Genomic DNA, 21,008 nt, shown 5'->3' on the forward strand with positions numbered 1-21,008 from the left:
TGATCTTTATCTCTATCTATCTATCCATCTATCCGTCTATCTGTCTGTCTGTCTGTCTGTCTGTCTGTCTGTCTGTCTGTCTGTCTGTCTGTCTGTCTGTCTGTCTGTCTGTCTGTCCGTCCGTCCGGCCATCTATCATCTGTCTATCTGTCTATCTGTCTATCTATCTATCTATCTATCTATCTATCTATCTATCTATCTATCTATCTATCTATCTATCTATCTATCTATCTATCTATCTATCTATCTATCTATCTATCTATCTATCTATCTCTATCTATCTATCTATCTTTATATCGGATATTTACAGGCTATAGGATTTATATTATAAATAATAATATAATAATAATAATAATAATAATAATAATAATAATAATAATTATATATATTCATAATAGCCTACCTGTTGTTTATGTAACACGCATAGACTGCAGTCAATCGAAGCAATGGGTGCAAACACACACGTGAAAGAAAAATATGTATTATTTATTTCCCTCTGTGTGTCAGGCATTCATTCGTCTTATGCAAGCACCACGTTCCCCCAAATCACTCTGCGTTTGTTTGTGTCCACAGCCTTGAAGTGCCAGACAAGGCGTTTGTAAAATAACGCATCATGATTGACACATAGCCCAGCACAGCAGACAAAGACACACACATGCGCACCACGGAGGCTGCTATTTACATGCAGCCCAGCATATCATTATCTTTATAATTATTTCCATGTCATATCCATGTTTTTTGTGTTGTTTGGCTTACATAATCGCCAGTTAAGGTTATTATGATTGTGTGCACGTTGTGTTATCCACTTCCCTCGCCCAATCGAATTACGCCCTCCCCCCTTCAGAAGGACAATTACGCGCTCGGTGACGTTTCACCATGCGGAGGAGGAGGAGGAGGAGGAGGAGGGCGCTGGGCAGGGACCACTTGGACCAACGAGGGCTGACTGCTGTTTCGTTTCAGTGCAGAAAGAAGGCTAGCAAGGCACTGGAGCAGGGCGCCGTTGCGTTGAATCCCAGTATCCCCATTGTCTTCTTCTCCACTGAGCTGCTCGGGTAAAACGGCGTGATCCTAAAGAGGAGTGTCTAGTGTCTAGCGGTATAGGCATTGCGGTTTTTCCTAAGCCACAGAAAGAAGGGGCCCTGAACAGGTCTAGCCAATAACGGAAAATGATCCAAAGTCAAGTTTTGATAATATGAACCAGAGCCGCGTTTTGTTGCAACTGGCGACCGAGTATTGACGCCTCTGAGCCGATCGCTCCTCAGAACCAGACTCGTTTTACGCGCACTTTCGTTCGGATCGCTGGGATTCCACAGTCCCGCACTGTGTTTGAAAAGAGCGTTTTAGGCGTTGTGAAAACAATGAATTTCCAGTCGGGCGTCCCAGTGTCCGTGTCCGGACTCTCGCAGCAGTCCCAGCCGGCCATGCCCACTCCGGGCACCGTACCATCGCCAGTCCCGGTCCAGGTACCCCAGTCCATTCCTTCCCAGTTCGGATCTGGATCCTCCGCCAGCTCCGGGGCTGGTCAGTTCGGTTCAGGAGGGACAGTATCCGGCCAGACTTCCCAGCCCGGTCAGGGTGGCTCTCAGTTTGTTTTGTCCAACTCGGCGGCCATCAGAGCAGAGATCCATCGATTTGAATCCGTGCACCCGAACATTTATGCGATCTACGACCTGATCGAACGAATCGATGACCTAGCCCTCCAGAACCAGATCCGGGAACACGTCATCTCCATTGAAGGTGAGTAGGAACACAACATTGGTGTAACAATAGTGCTTGTCTTTCATTCATTGCAGCTTGTAGTGGTGTGTTTGGGGTGTGTGTGTGTGTGTGTGTGTGTGTGTGTGTGTGTGTGTGTGTGTGTGTGTGTGTGTGTGTGTGTGTGTGTGTGTGTGTGAGAGGGGTGGGGGGTGGGGGGGTCTTAGCCGTCAGGGGGGGCACAAGAGTGTCAACAATCACACTTTAGTGGGATGTTCACGGGGGGATTACCCTCTTACAATGCAGTGTTACTCATTATTGCACTCACTTGTGAGACGTTGTCTCGGTATACGCTTATTAGCTTCTCCATTGTTCTGTGGCTTAGTGAGCATCTGCCCAACTATAATACTTCCTGTTGACATCCCCAGAACCGCCAGTTGACTACAAAAGCATCCAAATGAGACACAGGCCTGCCCACCAAAATACCCAATGATAAATCAATCGGCAGGGAATTGAATGCGAGATTATATAATACTACCATGTCCACCACCAACACCAATGTGATCCTATACGTGTGCAGGGCTATACGTTGAACCTGGGAGTGTTTGAGCACCACTTGTCTATACAAGCAAATGTTTATACAAATGTTTGCTTCAACAATGGCATGCAACACCTCCCCCTTGCTGCAGACTGCAGCTCAGAGGTCCATGGGAGGATGCCCTTCTATGCCTATAAGATAGTGACTCACATGCAGTCATCCTGTGCTAATTATCCATTTGTTCTATAATCAGAACACCACTTTGGATAGATACTCTCGAAAGCACACCTGTAGGGACTCGGAGGTAAGTACGACACCTCTCCAAATCCCGCAACCAGTTGTTCTGCTTTGAAATTGAGTTCAAGAGCCAGTTGTGTACGCATGCACGCCTGGTCTTGACTGTAGGGCCTGGTGGCAAATAAATAGATTAAATATGTTGGTCACAGCCTCCACATGAGAAAGAGGAATGAATCATAATCAACATTTCAGACATTAGGCCACGTTTCCTTTCTGAGCTCAACCCGGTGGAAGCCATGCATGATGGAAAGAGTATCTCTGTGTTGCATGGATCTTCATTTCTTAGACACGTGTCATCATGTTGTTTATAAACCTTATCGTTTCTGTGATAGTTTATTATGGATAACGTGATGTGGGATTTGGTTACCGGTCCAGTCGAATTGATTTGTGTCCTTACTGTGAAAACATTCATAAAATGTAAAACCAAGGGATTTACATATTCTGCTGTAGCCTACAATTAACCACCATGGCATGCATGCACACATGCTAGTTGGAAGCCACAGTGTGTTATGAGGTCTGACCCAAACGGCTCCTCGGTCAGAAACAACAGTGGAGTAAAGTCCGGCTACAACCCTGTGATCCTGTGAGAAAAAGAACCAATTTGTTTGGGATTCCCTGTTTTGTTTTTTGGAAGGAATGTAGATCATTCAGAGAGTAGTTTTTAGTCCACGCAGGCCTCTCTTCCTGCGACGCTTTTGATGACGTTAATGCTCTCTTCTGTTTAAGTGGCTTTCATATAGTGCGATGGTCTCTATATAAGTCTCTCTTCTGCAAGTCTTTCACACGCGTGTCTATTTTGAAATAGGGTAGCGACTATACGCATTGAAAAAAGTTCTGGAGTTATTTTAAATAGCTTATAAAGTAAGAACAAGAGCTCTGTCTAAACGGGTCAGCAGCTCTGTGTGTGTGTGTGTGTGTGTGTGTGTGTGTGTGTGTGTGTTTGTGTGTGTGTGTGTGTGTGTGTGTGTGTGTGTGTGTGTGTGTGTGTGTGTGTGTGTGTGTGTGTGTGTGTGTGTGTGTGTGTGTGTGTGTGTGTGTGTGTGTGTGTGTGTGTGTGTGTGCCTGCAATCATTCTGAGCCATCCTCTGTTTGAATGCTAAGCTAATTTAGTCTATATCTCTGCGATGAGCAACCATTGGTTGGAAGGTAAAGGGAATTTCCTACTTCCAAATAGGAAGGAATGTGTGCGGTGTGCTTAAAATCTGTGTCCCGCTTTTGGAGCAAAGAGATATTTCCATAATTCTATGATGAAGACTGCTGACAAGTAATAGATACGCAGGACAGATAACCACCCCTATTCTCACAACCCTTTTCTGTTTAAACATCTAGCTTCATTTGGTGGTCAAAGTGTCCGCTAAATCCACATCCCGGGCCAGCACAGGAAGCCTGGTGTGGCAGACTCCATCGCAGCTTACTGAATATAAACACATTGGGTCTCGTGGTACATTCATTATATTGATATCATGGCCAGATACAACGTACAGTATGTTCTTGTCAGAGGGATGACACCTTGACCTGAGGGCAGTGTGTTATTTCCTTATTAAAGGAGACGTGTTCCACACATTCCCTTCAACCGACTCGTTCACATTTCCATCCGACCAGTGTGGGGAAAAGCTGTGAAAAAGTTGGTTGACTTGTATTCACCTAAGCTGCAGGGCTGCAAATCTCTGCCTCTTCAGTCTTGAATCAGTGCTGATTCTGTTGCTACGGAAACCACAGGGTTAGCCGAGAATGCGGGAGAATAACATGGACAGAAATGTTAGCACTTAGTAAACGTAGCGCCCATCACCACCAAGATATATATCTCTTGTCGGCTGCTAGATTAATATGACCTTTTATACGATGTAAGGCTATTTTGCAAGATAATTTGTCCATATGAAACACCATAAGGGAAAGATTTAGCTGTGAGGATATTGTTTTGTTCGCAGTACTCCCTAAACACTCCTTGGTATTCAGGCTAGCATCCATTGGTTTCAGCAAACCGGTTAATATGCCATCATAAATAATAAACACAGTAAAAGAGGTTCTTGCCTTGCCGTTTCTTGGTTATTATCCGACAAGTTATCACAGTGCTATAAAGGTTGACAAATCCTTCTGTCAGGAGGCGGGAGTCAATGTGGAGATCGCTCACGTTGGCTTCAAGTGAGTTTGCGTTTCATTTGTCCTTCGGCGTAAAGTCTATTAACAGACTATAACTAAGTCGTGGCCCTGTGGGATACTTTCTATTGGGTGCCCAAGTTCTCTCAGATTGGAGAGTCCTGAATGATCTTACCCTAATTTGCACTAATTATTAGGGTGATGGCGATAAAGCTGAGGATGATGAAGAGGATGATGATAAAGATGAGGATGATAAGGATGATGCAGAGGATGATGATGATGATGATGATGATAAAGATGAGGATGATGAGGATGATGAAGAGGATGATGATGATGATGATGATGATGATGGGGAAGGTGATTGTGAATGTTTATGGAATTAAGAAGTGATCTCGAAGATTTTCATTGAAATAAATATTTGCTAAATCTATCCTTTGCCTAATGAGTTAACACAATGGTGTTTGAGTCCCACTGATGAAACATCATGCATCTTAACGTTACAAAAATGGGCTCGGCAAAAATAACGAAAAGGAGATCTTCGAAGTTTCCACTTTAACTACAATGTTTCCACTGAATTGGCTCCAATAAACGCATAATCCCAAATACATATTCCCTCAATCCATCCATCATGTTAGCGTGTCTTTTGATGATTATACAACATAAACCTCTTTTTAGACAACGCACATTTGAAATGCTGATTCCTGTTTTGTGTGTCGCACGGCCCTCCCAAAGCACTAGCGCACACGCACACGCACACGCACACACGCGCACGTATCAGCGGACCAATGTCACAGCGAGGGCAGTGGTCGGAGCACCTAAACCAACAGCTTTTTCCCAGGCGCGGCTTAGGGATCCCAAGCTAGCACTCTGTCTGCACACAAAGAACATTGTGTACAGAAATGCCAATATCAGCGACAGACAGATACACAATGCACACAGGCGAAGGCCTCTGCTCTTTCCCCTGCCATAGTGGTACCTAAGCAATTTCCTGCTACCGGGAATTGCGCCTTCCCTCCGGTCAATAACCAACAGAAGTGTACGACCTCTCAGCAGGATGAATGATGAGGCTTTCTTGCATTCAGCTATGAATGGATTTTTGTAATTATGGGAATACATTACACAGAGACATGATAGTAATATAGTGATGGCGCTTTTCTAACCAGTGGGCACTCAAAGTGCTTTACAATATTGCCCAACATTCACCCATTCATGCACACATTCACACAATTAAACACTGACTGCGGTGGAAAAACACGCAAGGCGACAGCTAGCTAATTTGGAGCAGCTAGTCTGAGGCGTCCGGCTCGGGGAGAGAACTAGCAAAAATAAAGCAGGAAAAAGCAGAAGAAACAAAGGAAACTTGCCACTCGTCTGCGTTGTGTTGCGCTGCAAGTCGCCTCGTGGATCCCTTTGTAAACAAAGTTTGATCATAATAAAGGATGATTGCCAACGCAGGCTGGGATTACTTTGTTTGGGGTTCCGATCATCGAGCCATATCAACGCTATTGATGCCAAGGTGCGTGTTTGTGTGTGTTGCTGAGATTAGATTTGTCAGGGCATTAGAGTGTGATTAAGATGGTGAATGCTGTGAGCCATCTGTACCCATACACTTTGCTGTGGTTACTGCTGGATTTAATTGCAGAAATTTAATCGTAAATATGAAATGAAAGTATTGGACAAGTCATTTACTGCCACAGCGGGCCTGTGTCCCGGTGTGTCTGATGTCAGACTTTATTATGGTATGTTAGTGTTTATAGAGCAGCCCAGCTAGTATTTACTGGCCGCAGTGTAACAGTGGATAACGTAGTCTCTGCATAAACACATCTGTGAAGGCTGGGATATACACGACTCTGCTTGCGTTTCTTATGTTTCACTTAAGACAGCTATTTAAGTGTGTGAAATGTTAATATCTTTGAGCTATAGATTATCTCGCATATCTCGTTGGCACGGCAAATGCACACAAAATTTTTCGGCCAACCGATCATTTTATAATTTCTTTCTCAGTGGCTTCAGATTATTGGGTACTGTACAGTTTTATAACTGCTACAACAAGCATGACACGCAGCACACATTTCAGGCACCAAAGGCTTGTTGCATCGGCCCTCTGTCTAGATTTTATTTAAATCCTGACAAGAAAACTGAGCGCTTTCTGTTTGGAGTTGCATGCAAATGCTCTGTCGATTTTACATCTGTGTCCTCTCTCTGCCACAATCCACTTTCATACTCTAATCTCTATCGTCTGAGCGTGGCTCCCTAAGACAAACTGGAAACATTTCACAGCCAGTTCACACCAAACAACAGGTTCATCCTCAGGGGGGGCAATCGAAGAACGTGGTGGGTGGGTGGGGTTGGGGGGGGGGGGGGGCTTCCCCTGGCAGATGCGGGGCAGATACCAGCGCCTCTGCCCGCGACCCACCCTCCCTCAAAGAGCTTCTTGTTGTGTCATGAGGCACGCAGAGCTCCTCTGATCCATCTTTCTCTGTCCTTTGCACAAATCGCCGTTCAAAATGCGCGCTCATACGTGCGGTGTCGTGCGTGTCTGAGCCCCCGGCGGCCGGGATGAGCCGAGACAGCCATCCCTGACACAGAGCACGGGTCTGTGGGGCGTGTGGCCATCCCTGGGGGGGGCTGGTGATGGTGCTGGTGGTGGGGGTCAGATAGTGGACCCCTGCGCCACCCCTGCTCCCGAAGCGCCTGCCTCCACTCCGCAGTGGTGCAAAGGGCTCGGGGAACGTGACGCGATCCCCGCCGCAGCAGAATGCGCTCCATTGTCCCGGTGAAACAAAGGCGCTCTCTACCATTGATAGGCTGCAAAACAGAAATCTGGCGTTGCCTCCGAGAAGCAGCAGGGGTGTCATGGTGGCTTGGTTTTTTTAATGTGCAGAGGGCTGCGTGCAGTTAACTCGATCCTCGTCGTTCGGAACTACAGGCAGATATCAATGTTCTGATGTAAAATAGTCGCGACTGTATTTACTGGTTCTTTCCTAAAGGCTGTTGTTTTTTTTTTATGTTCTTACTGAGCACTTACTGTGTTTCCAGTAAGGCATTACCCTAATCAGTGTTTCTCACACGTTGCCGAGCCAAAACAATAAACCGCACTTCAAAAATATAGGAACAGGGTAGTGGAATTGCTTCCTACTTTTAGAAGATGTGATACCACAAGATGATTTATGTGATGTGTGCATGTGGGGCGAAAGAGATTATTTTGCTGGCTTTAGTTCGATGGCAGCTTCATTTGTCTTTGATTATTGTTTTTGTAATCATAAAAATAACTTCTCCTACACTCTACTATTTTGAATGCATAAACACGGTTGTATGAAGAAGATGGATAGCAGAGGCAGAGGTAGTGTGCAACTGTTTTAGAGCAGAGAGCAAGATGGATAGTCAGCACAAGAGTCATAATTCACGTTTTGGTTAATATTTCCAATTTCTCGTTCCTAATTCACGTTCGGGGGCGGTGGCGAGTTCCATTCGTCCTTGTTTGTCTTTTATTCTCTCTCTCTCTCTCTCTCTCTCTCTCTCTCTCTCTCTCTCTCTCTCTCTCTCTCTCTCTCTCTCTCTCTCTCTCTCTCTCTCTCTCTCTCTCTCTCTCTCTCCATATCCCATCATGGAAGTAGTGCTCCTATTTCCTGCCAGTGGGGCAGGGCTTGGAGCAGATGGCTTCTGACGAAAGGGAAGGGCTTTGGAAGGCAGAGAGTGAGCAACAGATGGAAAGGCACATATGCCTCCCAGCGCCTGCAGCTTGCCAGCAGTCCCGTGACTAACTGTGGGAAGATTGGGGCACCATCCCGGGTTTGGGAGGAAGGTAGTAGCGGTTCATCCGCGGTTGAAAAATAAAAAAATACCCCCCCGAAACCCACCTGAAATCAGACCATCTGAACATGTTGTGTATTTGAAACAGAGCAGGGTACAAATGAAGCATTATTTGGATTTAGTGTGCTTATGCCCATGTGACTGAGCGGGCGTGCTGAATCAATACCGCACTCATTACTCTTTCTAGAAGCCAGAGAAACGGGAGGCTGGGGGAATGTGTGGCAGTCTATTACCTGAAAACCGGAGATATCCCCTTCAACCTCTTTCTCGGAGGAACAGTGACAAGGAGAGGACAAACGGTACGACTGAGGCGGCAGGGAGGCCATAACGTTTTCAACTATTACAACGTATGCGTACACGCTGGCCCTGCTTTTGGAGGCAGGGCTCCACGACGAGAACTAATTGAGAACACGCACGTCTATTTAAAGGTTTCCACAGCTGCGGAAATTAAATTGAAACTTCTCTAATAGCTCGGGGGCTCATGCCACAGTTCTTTTACACCATCAATCCCCCCCCAAAGGACGTACTTTCCTTCGGCTCGCTGGAACCCGGGTCACAAAACGAGACTGAGGGAGACCTGGTTTAATCGTGTGAGACACATTATGTGTATAGCCGTGTGTGTGTTTTCTGCGATGACGGTATTGCTACCATATGGTGTGTCAGAAATCGTATCAACCCCCCAAAACCAAAAGAAGATATGTTCACTCGGCGACATGTGTGCTCAGGAGGTAGAACGGGTTGGCTGGTAACCGGAAGTTGCTAGTTTGATCCCCGATCAAACTAGCAAGGAGCAAGGACCGCTGAGGTGTCCCTGAGCAAGAAACCTCACCCTAACTGCTCCTGATGAGCTGGCTGTCGCCCTGCTGGGTTGACTAAACCGTTGAGGTGTGAATGTATTCATGAATGGGTGAATGTTGGGCAATATTGTAAAGCGCTTCTGTTTAGAAAAAGCATGGTATAAATGCAGTCCATTTACCATTTTTCTTCATATTTGTTGTGTTTTTTAAATGTTCCCTGTCAAAAAATGCCTTGATGCATGGCCGTTTACGTCAGCACCATAGGTGTGCGTGGACCCGGTTCTATAACAAACGTCACCAGCCTTAACCGACAAAGAGAGAGAGCGATGTCACGGTTTTGTCTCAAGCTAAACCTAAGGCGAGACGGGGTGAACACACGGTGTGTACAGCATTAGCGCCGCCGCGAGCCCGGGCGCACAAATGGTGTATTGTAGCTATATATACACCTCGGTTGATAACAACTACTCCTCGCTCTCTCCTTCTCTGGAGATAGATATAGATCTGGATGTGACAGTAATAGCCTGAACACACTTTGATGTTTACATGTGTTTTTCCTCTGGGGGGGACGACAGGGAGAGTCGTGTCTGCGCGGCATGTCGAACATGTGTCTGTGAAGAATTATCACCCAGCTCCCACATTCCATGGGTGGATGTCACCCTCTTGGCCCTATGACAGCCTGTCCTCTGGCATTGTCTCCGCTACCTTCAAAGGACAAACTAAGGCACCAGGCCAGCCTCTTGGATCCCAAGTTGAAGTTTTGTTCTGGTGTGTAAACTGTGAAGGGTGTGTGTGTGTGTGTGTGTGTGTGTGTGTGTGAACTGTGAAGGGTGTGTGTGTGTGTGTGTGTGAACTGTGCAGGGTGTGTTTGTGAAGTGTGTGTGTGTGTTGGAAGAAAGCCCATCAAAAGTATGGTATCGATCGAGAAACTGTGCTTCTCTGTACCGCATATGCCGCTTTCTGAGAGCAGATATAGAAGTGTGATTTATTTGTTTGTTTCCCAACGCCCCCCTCCCCTCTCTCTCGCTGCTGGTTCTTGACGTAATTCGGCGTCTCGTGGGTGGTGGATTCTCCGGTCCGTCGAGGACGGTTTAGTAACGACGCCATGCTTTAATTCTCAGGGAATCACGGCAGAGGAAGTGTAACGTGACCCCTATTAATGTTTATACCCCCGTTTCCTGCATTCCCTGACTGGAATAACCCAAAGTTGTCCCACTGCTGCGCCCCCCCCGCCCCCCCGCCCCCCCGCCCCCCCACCCTGACCCAAGACTCGCATCATCTGGTCATGAGTGTGTGAACCTGGTGCTCTACAGGCCTCTTTAGAGACACACACACACACACACACACACACACACACACACACACACACACACACACACACACACACACACACACACACACACACACACACACACACACACACACACGCACTCAAACACACACACACACACACACACACACACACACACACACACACACACACACGCGCTCAAACACACGTATATACATGCACACATATGCATACACATACACATACAAAGACGCATACACATAAACATACACATACAAAAACACGTACGCACGCATACACATACATACACACATACACATACACACACACACACACACACACAGTCACATTCTGCTGGACTCTTATTTGAGGAGCGTGTCCTGGCAGGCCCTTTATCTGTTCGTAGAACCGGCCCACACGAGGCCCCAGATCCAAGCTCTCTCTCTCTCTCTCTCTCTCTCTCTCTCTCTCTCTCTCTCTCTCTCTCTCTCTCTCTCTCTCTCTCTCTCTCTCTCTCTGTCTCTCTCTCTCTCTCTCTCTCTCTGTCTCTGTCTCTGTCTCTGTCTCTGTCTCTGTCTCTCTGTATCTCTGTCCCTCTCTCTGTCTCTCTGTCTCTCTGTCTCTCCCTCTATCACTCTCTCTCTCTCTATCACTCTCCCTATCACACTCTCCCTCTCTCTGGCTCTCTCTCTGTCTCTCTGTCTCTCTCGCTCTCTGGGTCCATTTGCTGATTCTATTTGTTCCTCACTTGGGCCCGACTTTCCTTTCCTCCCTCCCCTCTGACTTCAGCAGTTTGTTTGATCAACCGCGTCGTTATGTAGTAATACTAGCGGCCAAGTGCTTTGCGGTCCGTTATATGGGCCTGTATTGGTCAGCAAGAAGAAGGGGACAGAGAGTATCTGGCTAACTGTATGAACGCACTGCATTGCCAATAACGGTGCTTTATACAACATCCTTCTCATTCCGTACACAGATGCATTATAGAGGCAGGCTGTGTTATTTGATCATTTTTTTGCCAGTCGCATGGAGACGAGGAGCCCGCGGAGCACATTACCATAGTACATTAGGCATGAATACTATAAGCAAGGCCTCGGTTTATCATCTCCCTCTGAGCCTCCGAGAGAGAGAGAGAGGGAGGAAGAGAGAGAGAGAGAGAGAGAGAGGGAGGGAGGGAGAGGGAGAGTGAGAGATTGGGGGTAGATTGAGAGAGAGAATGTGGGGAGATTGAGAGAGAGTCTGAGAGAGAGAAAGAATGGGGGAGATTGAACGAGAGAGTGAGCGAAGGGAGAGAGAGAGGCTAATGACTGCAGTGCTGCAGCATTTTGTAGACAGGTACATGCATCACTGTAAAAAGAGGATTCAAATATATGCACTGCTTGGTTTCTTTGAAAGACTTGAAGCATCTTAGCAACCAAACAAGGACAGCCAAAGGCTTAGTAAACGAAATGCGGCACAGGTGAATACGAATAATGGTTGTTTATCTTTTGGAGGCCATTTTCAAATGCATACTTCTAAATTAAAAGTCACCCGACGCAGAAAGCACAGGCTGCTGTTCACCGCCATCCAATGGACTTTATGGCCCTTGGTATTAGAGCGACTGGAATGTGCCGCTGTGTACATTAGCAAACCCGGCGTTGATGACTTCCTCAAGGCAACGTCTCAATACATTCTCTGATACTTTTTTCTTTTTCTTATGCGATTTTTCTTTTCGCCTGGCAGGGGAGAAATGTTTTGTTCGGAAGCCAAAGACTTGCTTCGGGTGGGTGAGCTGTCCTCGATTTATCATCTTCTTTTTCTGTTCTTGTTTTTTTCCATTGCAGGGAACTGCTGGTCTCAGATAAAATACTGTGGTACTGTTAAGTGAATGGGAGGATTAGGACACCTCCTATTGGCTGTCAGCTCATCTCAGGACTCTGCTATGCGTATAGAAAAGGGAAAAAAATCACACTAGGGGGATAATCAGACCAACTGTTGTGTAGCCATGTTCCCAGTGGTTATGGAAAGACACGGGCACACTATTTATATCATCGTAAGATGCTTTTAGCTACTAATGAGCTGCTTGAACATTGTATAGCGAGAAATAACTTACATCATAGAGCTTGTGCAGAAAATGGAATCCAATATGTTTGAATGTTAAATAGTCTGCATTTATATAGCGCTTTTATCTCTAGCGCTTTACAATATTACCTGACATTCACCCATTCATGCACACATTCACACACCGACGGCGGGGTCAACCGCGCAGGGCGGCAGCCAGCACGTCGGTTTTCCGAGTTCAACGACTGAAAGGCCCGTGTTCGATATCATGCAAACCTACGGCTCTCTTCACGGCCGTGAACTAACCCACGGAGGGGCGTGTTCTGTGCGTCTGTTTACCCAGGCACTCATGGAAAACCATCCGTTTTGATGCTGCGTGGACGCAGCAAGGCACTCCAGCTGGGGGCAGGATGAGACACTATGCTTCACACCTTACCTTCAAAAGACGAGAAAAAAGAAATACGAACACAACGGCAACAACAGTGGATGCTCTGAAAGCCTCAACTGAGGCCTCCACTGAGGCTTTCAGACGCAGTCCCGCTGGTCGCTGGTCCGGAAGGACGGCCCGGGTCAGTGGAGCGAGGGAGCCCGGGCCGCGAGGCTGAGCCCGGCTGAGGGTGCCTGCCTGGCTGGTCTGTGGTGCTGGTGCTGTCGGTTGAGGTGGTGCTGGTGGAGTTGGTTGAGGTGGTGGAGGTGGTGGTGGAGGTGGAGGTGGTACTGCTATTGCATCTCTATGGTGGTGGTGGTGGTGGTGGGTAGTTGTCGTTGTTAGTGGTGGTAGTATTTGTATTGCATCTCTATGGTGGAGTTGGTGGTGGTGGTTGTAGTCGTTGTTAGTGGTGCTGGTATATCTATTCCATCTCTATGGTGATGATGGTGGTGGTGGTGGTGGTATTGCTATTCCATCTCTATGGTGATGATGGTGGTGGTGGTGGTGGTATTGCTATTCCATCTCTATGGTGATGATGGTGGTGGTGGTGGTGGTATTGCTATTCCAACTCTATGGTGATGATGGTGGTGGTGGTGGTGGTATTGCTATTGCTGCTCTACCAGTGCAGCCAGCCCACTGGTTCCACCGGTAGGCGTAGCAACGAGTTACATAACCAGCGAGGAGGAGTTGGCGAGAGGAGTTGTCTGTGTGCGCGTGGGGTACTCCACACACAAGTGTGATTCTTATTCATTTCATTCTGGTTGTGCCCACCCCTCATGTTGCGCGCACACACACACACACACACACACACACACACACACACACACACACACACACACACACACACACACACACACACACACACACACACACACACACACACACACACACACACACACACACACACACACACTAAGACACACACAAACATCCACACACACACCCTTGTGTGTGGTTGGTTGGCTGTTGAGTGAAATGGCTTGAGGCGGGCGGTGTGTGTTTGTGTGTGTGTGTGTGTGTGTGTGTGTGTGTGTGTGTGTGTGTGTGTGTGTGGGGGGGTCGTGTTGGGAAAGCGTGGCTTCACTGGGAGCAGGCAGTGTGTGGAGGTGGTGGGGCCGCGGAAGACAACGCCTCTCCACGGGGGTAGCACACGAAGGGTGACGCAATCCCGCGCGTTAACTCCCCCTCTCCTACTTGGCAGGGATCAACTGCTGCACTGTCATTATTGCTTGCTTCGGCTGTGTGTTAGTGTGTGTGTTTGTGTGTGTGTTTGTGTGTGTGTGTGTTGGTGTGTGTGCGTTTTGGGGGGGGGGGGGGGGGGGGGGGGGGTGGTTGTGTTGTGGGTGGTGGCTTGGGATGAGTCAATGTTTTTTTTGTGTGTTGTGGCGGCGAGATGAGATTGGTTGAGATGCCTGCCGAGATGGGTCAGTGTGGCCCCGGTGACTGCGTCGTTCGGGGTTATCTGGTCCTGAGCGATGACTAACCCGACCGACGCAGTGTGGATGAATGGATGTATTGATGGGAATAGGGCACCCTGTCAAATGTAAGCCTGCGGCCCCTGTTCCTCACCGGGGGGTCGGTATTTCTTTGGAGTGGCCCTTTTATATGTGATGCTCATTTTCTTCTTAAAAGGGTAGACTGTCCACCGTTTGAGCAAACCCTGCCTTCTCTTTAATCGATAACGGTGTGAGGGGAGGGAGTATCTCCTATGGCTGCGTTTGACCTTTTCCCACTAATGCAGCGCCTCCGTCTGACCTTCTTCGAGGGCCAGGCCGGCTATTGTCGGGCGAAGCCAAACATGAAGCCGTTCTGCGAGACTTGCGACCCAGGGCACTTTTGAACGGCCAAAGCACATAACTGATTTAAATTCGATTTAGTGTGTTTTGTTTGGTTACCATGGGGTCTCTTTTGGATGTCCTGCGTAGGTATTTTGGAATTCTTCCGAGCCAAGTTGAATAGGATTTGGACACGCGTATTCAGAAAGCATTAGAAATTGATCTATAAAATCTATAAAGTCACCTGTGTTGTGGACGGAGAGCCTCTGATAAGCTAGGCAGCTGTTGTCGGGGAACTGTGCATTCTGCGTGGGACTTTAAGCAGTCGTTCTCAGAGTAATTAAGACACTTGTTTTCATCATGGATGGAATAACATTTTCTTTTTCACTGACTTTACTCCCAACAGCGATCTATTTGTAATTGAAAGAACCAAACCAATATCATAAGAAAAAAATATTGCTTATAGTTCAAAAGTTCAATAGTTCAACTATTTAAGTGTGTGTTTTGAGGAATAGTGAGTGAAAGTGATTTAGCTCGTTTTATAAGCACATGGATTTAGTTTGGATTGTCGGTTTTGGGAGGACTTCGAGTATTGGAATCCTAGCTGAACTTCTGTTCATGTCAGTCAAACTTTGGCACAGTGAAGCAGTCATGGTTTGATACCTCAGCCTCATACCTTTTTGATACCTTCTTCATTTCACAACAGCGCAATTACCATGTCGGTTCCAGACAAAGTGGGTGTATCTGAGTGTAGACGGAGAGATAAAGGAGCTAGCTAGACGGAGTGCTCCGTTCCAAACAGATCAAGGCTAACTATGGAAGAGTTTAACATAGATCCGACAAACCGAATCGATGGGTTCCATGTTAGGCCTGGACCCGGGACCATCGTTTGGTTCATAGTTTTGAGTGTGCATTTCCCCAATAGATTTGTTCAGAAAGAGAATCTGGAAAGTTAATTTTTTTCAATAATAATAAACTTACGACGAAAACGGAAACCGACAATAAAAGTAAAAAAACGAGTCAGACGGGAACCCCTCCCCCCACTCCTATTGCCTTGCGCCTTGGAGAAGTGTTAGCGATATCTGAAGTTTCCAGCACTGGGGGCTCATGCAGGAAGAAACACACCCTGACAGCTCTTATTCCCTTTGTAATGACTTCATAAATTATTCATCTTTTATTCATTAGATCGTAAATGATTGAGAAGGCCTTATGAATTTGTGGTAAACCATAGGCATCATAATATGGGAATCAAAGTCAAGTATAAATAAATTAAGTTGACGTGTAACCAAAGCAATGCCACCGGGGAGAATCTTAAAACAACAATAACTGCAGAGAAATGTGTTGGAAGTCGTTCATGCTTTCTGCGGTAAAGTCCATTGTGAAGTAGTTAAAGGAACATTAATCTCATGTTCTCCATTCTATGATTTTCCCTTCTTTAATTCGGTGAAAGTGATCCTAATGTTAAATTAACGGGCTGGGGCGGTGAATAGATTGAAGGTGGCGGATGCGATATGTCCTTGCTGTTCAGTTTTCAATATCGCCTCGATTATTGGATGTGCACCGAAAATCAATGAAGACGATATCGTGCAACAACCATTTAAAACTCCACCAAACTGCAATTCACTGTGACTTAAAAATGTGTCTTGTTTTCTCTCTCTCTCTTCTCTCTCTGTTGTCCGCCCTCGTGTCGCCTCACCCAATCACCCGTCTGGACGGATTCCCATCTCCCCATCCAATGTGCAGGTAAGCATATAAAACACACCACAGCATAGAACACAGCAGTCAGGGGCGGCACGGCGTGCAGTTATTTCACCGCATCCGACAGCAACCGGGGCTGTTGACTCACCGGTGTGTGTGTGTGTGTGTGTGTGTGTATGTGTGTGTGTGTGTGTGTATGTGTGTGTGTGTGTGTGTGTTTTTAAGATGGACGTGGATTTGCAAGCAACACATTTCATTTGCAGTAAGTGGGTTCTCAGCAGCTAACCCAGCCCCATTAGCAGCAAGCGTTCTCCCGTCAAATTAGCCTAACGCTGTTATCTCTGACCTTAACTCCGAGCCACGGACACCTGAGCCGACGCCGCTACTTTCGCTGCTTCTGCTCCCCGGCTATTGTTGTTGTGCGACATGGATGGAGGTCTGTGTATGTGTTTCGTCATTGCTCGGAAATGGGGAGAGGGATTGGAGGGTGCGTTTGGAAAGAAGGACGGAAGGAAGGCCGGACATCACGGCCAATGCTTTACTCAAGCTCAACGATGTTGAGGGGATAAGGACATAATCCATATAAGCCATGCACTCTGTGATGAGTTGGGTGATCGGGTTGAGGGCAGAGGGTTTGGGAGATCTCTATACTCTGAGAGAGAGAGAGAGAGAGAGAGAGAGAGAGAGAGAGAGCGAGAGAGAGAGAGAGAGAGAGAGAGAGAGAGAGAGAGAGAGAGAGAGAGAGAGAAACAGGGAGAGAGTGAGAGTAGAGAACGAGAGAGAGAGAGGAACTTGGGGAATGTTCTGGATTACGGGCCTTCTTGCTCTCGTCAGCGGCCTCTAGGGGGGTTCCCAGATGTTTGTGCCATCCTCCTGACTCTGGCCTACTTCTGGGCCACTCCCAGAAGCATACCAAGTTGTCCAATTGGTACACACACACATACACTTATTCAAACACACAAACCCCCCTTCACACTCTCAGCCACACGGGGAACATTACATTTTGGCCTCATTACAGATGCTTCGTAGACACTGCTCATCAACCGTTGTGTGTGAGCACCCGTCTCCAATATGAACACAACAATTACATGATGATGCATTTATTGCAATAATTTACGTGTTTGAAATGATTTTATTTTTTGTGATGTACCGGGAACGCACCACAATGCATTACCCGGTAATTATCCCCCCTGTTAAATTACAGTAAAATCTGGCGTTGCATTGTCTGTAGCATGCCATGTGCCGCAGACCAATTCTCTAGGTATTATTGGCTGTTTTTGATTATAGCAGACAACAAAGACAGTTGCAACCCCAGAGACAGCACCACACCACTCTCTTATCTCCACTATTTATTTCCCTTTGTCCCGCTGTTATTGAGCTCCGAACGCTAATGCTAATCAGACAGGAACGCCGCTCAATCTAGACCGAGGCGGTGATAATAGCCTGATTGTGCGTAGACGAGTGGAAGCGCTTCTAATTTTCTGCCTTGCTCGCCTGTGCGTGAGGATTATGGAGGGAAAACTCGGCAAGTGGCAGTATGTTTTGCACTTCTAGGCGTGCGTGGGATTGTGTTATGACTTTATTACTAGTATGGCAATTTTCACAATTTTCCATGGTGTCTGATGGCGAAACAGGTAAACCGGTCGTCTGGTTTTAAATACCTCCAGGATGCGATGTTTCTCATCGTCTTGCTACGGTTGCTAGGTTCGTCAACGGCCATTTTGATTTGGTGAGAGACTGAACTAATCGATTCAATTGCTGTGAAATCAGAAAAAGACCCATCGAGAAATACTTATGAGGAAGACTGAATATTATTCTGTGCTTGCGTTACTTGTTTCGTACTCTTGCAGAGGTGCGACTGCACCAATCAAAACGGAAGACCAGGACTGACTGAGAGAATTATAATTTGATTTAACAACGGAGTAATTGGGACCTGGGGGTAAAAACAGCATTAAGCTCTTCTAATTACCACCAATCATAGGCTGGCCATTTAGAATGATGTAGATTAACAAAGAGCACTTATAAAGGCGCCGTCATCAAAACAAGGCTAATATGATCATTAAAGCCTGTATTATATTTGTTAATAATCATCAAAAAACAAACTTGCATTCACCGGCTGAATTAGCCTTAGGTAGTGGCAGGGATTCGTTCTCTTGCTTCTTGTTCGAGGTGGATTGGATGCCTGAGCACTTAGCACTCTGTCAGATTTGTTCACAAATGCTAACTTGCCTTGATGAAAGACATTGATTTGTTCCAGTACTGTTCTTTCCCGTTGCTAACAGTCTCCACTGAAATGTCTCTAACAAAATGTTTTTTAAAAAACCGACCAGACTAGACGTTTTGTTTGGAAGTAAAAGAAAGCAAATTCAACAACTCCCTTTAAAAATCTGTCACTTGATAAAGTACAGTGCTGTTTTTGCTTTCGGGAACCCAAAAGGCTCAATCCTATTGGACAGTGGATGGTCAGTCAGTGGATGCTTCAGTTGAGTGAAGTTATGTAAGGACTGCAGTATCACTCATAACCAGGACCGACACACACACACACACGCACACGCACAAGCGCACGCACACACACACACACACACACACACACACACACACACACACATTCGTACACACACACACACACACACACACACACACACACACACACACACACACACACACACACACACACACACACACACACACACACACACACACACACACACACTCTGCGTGGTCCAGATCCTATATATATTCTACATTCCCACTCTCTATTTTTTTAATAGGAATGGCAAAAAAAAGTAATAAATATATATAATAATTTAACCTGGGCTCATTATTATGACTGACACGTCGTGTAACACTCACGCAGACCCTCTCCTGCGAGGAGGCTGAGCTGACTCTCAGTGAGACAGATCAGCCTATTTCAATAACACACCCATTCCCTGTGTGTGTGAGCGCGGCTCGGGGTAGGCAGAGTTTTAATGAGGACCTCTCCTGCGTCTCCCTCCTGTATCCTCCGTTGACTCCTATGTAGGCTACGCAGTGGGCTGTTCAGGCCCCGTTTGTGGTCTTTAATATTTTGCAAGGGCAGCCGCTTTCTCGTGTCTCTCTTCTACTTTTCCCCCCACAGAAGTGTGTGTGTGTGTGTGTGTGTGTGTGTGTGTGTGTGTGTGTGTGTGTGTGTGTGGGGGGGGGGGGGGGGGGGCTTTTGTTTCCTACCAATTTTTTTAGCATTTCTCCCGCCACCGCAGAGCAGATTATTGGCGGGAACATCCCCTTGATAGTGGTCCAGGGGGGAGGGGGAGGGAGGGGGAACGCAAGTCTTTCCACACCAGTTAAGTTTGGCATTTGTGGCAGGTTTTTGCCAGGCTGCTGAGTGAGAAATGCACCGTGGCGTATGCTCTTTCTCTCTCTCTCTCTCTCTCTCTCTCTCTGTCTCTGTCTCTGTCTCGCTCTCTCTCTCTCTCTCTCTCTCTCTCTCTCTCTCTCTCTCTCTCTCTCTCTCTCTCTCTCTCTCTGTCTCTGTCTCTGTCTCGCTCTCTCTCGCTCTCTCTCTCTCTCTCGCTCTCTCTCTCTCTCTCTCTCGCTCTCTCTTGCTCTCTCTCTGTGTTAATCACTCTATCTTTCGTACCATTTCTGCTCTTTTCTGTGTATTCCTATTCGCTCATTTTTCTTCCCTCACTTCTCGCTCATCGACCGCTCAGCCTCTTGATAGATTGAAAGGCCCCGAGAATATTTTTTGGTGGAAAGGTGAGGACTGTAGACACACCATGGTAAATAAATCAGTACTTCATGTTCCAAACAAATAATTTAATTTAAGAAAACAAAACGCAAAACCTGAACCCTATTAACTTAGATCAATTGCCTTATTTCTGGCGGTGATCGTATCATTTGTTTCTCGGTAAAGCTGTTTCGCTACAGTCTGTGTTGCATTCGCACACGTCCCGAAACTGGAGGATTATGGGGAACAGAAAAAAAACCAAAACAGCAGACGTGACGAGCTGCACTCCGCCGGTCGTCCCTCACGGCTGTGTTCCCCGTGCTCTCCTTGTGGCGGGGGTTCTCTCCTCCTGTCGGGGAGGGGGAGGGGGGGGGGGGGGGGCACGGACAGCGCTGTGCTGGTGTTACATCACCGTGACTAATGAGCCGCTCACACACCTCGCCAGTGTCCGGCTCCTCTTATGTGTTCTCGCTTGCCATCCAGTTCAAACGACGAGGAGGAAGAGGAGGAGGAGGAGGAGGAGGAGCAGGAGGTGGAGGAGGAGGTGGTGGGGGAGGAGGAGGAGGTGGAGGAGGAACTAGGAGGAGGAGGATGATAAAGGGCAGCCAACGTCCAGCTGGTGTTATTGTAGTGGTTGTCGTTGTCTTGGTGATGATAGTTGCGATAGTAAAAGGAAACTGCAGTCAACGCGTCCTCTTCCTGTACTTCCTCTTGGCTCCGTGTCTGCCGACCGCCAACTGTTGAGAGGGGGCGGGGCGGGGGGGGTGGTTTCGGTCGCTCTGTGGTCGCATTTACTCTCAGATATAGTGTGTGGTATGGAGGGAGGAAGCTGTA

The 21,008-nt window shown here is 47.0% G+C and overlaps 1 protein-coding gene across 1 annotated transcript; it reads left to right on the forward strand.

Moving 5' to 3' along the window:
* The first annotated feature begins 896 nt into the window (after window positions 1-896).
* LOC115548301 (arf-GAP with GTPase, ANK repeat and PH domain-containing protein 3-like) lies at window positions 897-19,025 on the forward strand. The gene is made up of 2 exons (XM_030362830.1): window positions 897-1,737; window positions 16,511-19,025. Exons 1-2 carry the CDS (start codon window positions 1,359-1,361, stop codon window positions 16,537-16,539), a joined length of 408 nt encoding a protein of 135 aa, XP_030218690.1. The 5' UTR covers window positions 897-1,358; the 3' UTR covers window positions 16,540-19,025.
* The last annotated feature ends 1,983 nt before the right edge of the window (window positions 19,026-21,008 follow it).

This window comes from Gadus morhua, chromosome 8 (genome assembly GCF_902167405.1).
Source record: "Gadus morhua chromosome 8, gadMor3.0, whole genome shotgun sequence".
Classification (NCBI taxonomy): domain Eukaryota; kingdom Metazoa; phylum Chordata; class Actinopteri; order Gadiformes; family Gadidae; genus Gadus; species Gadus morhua.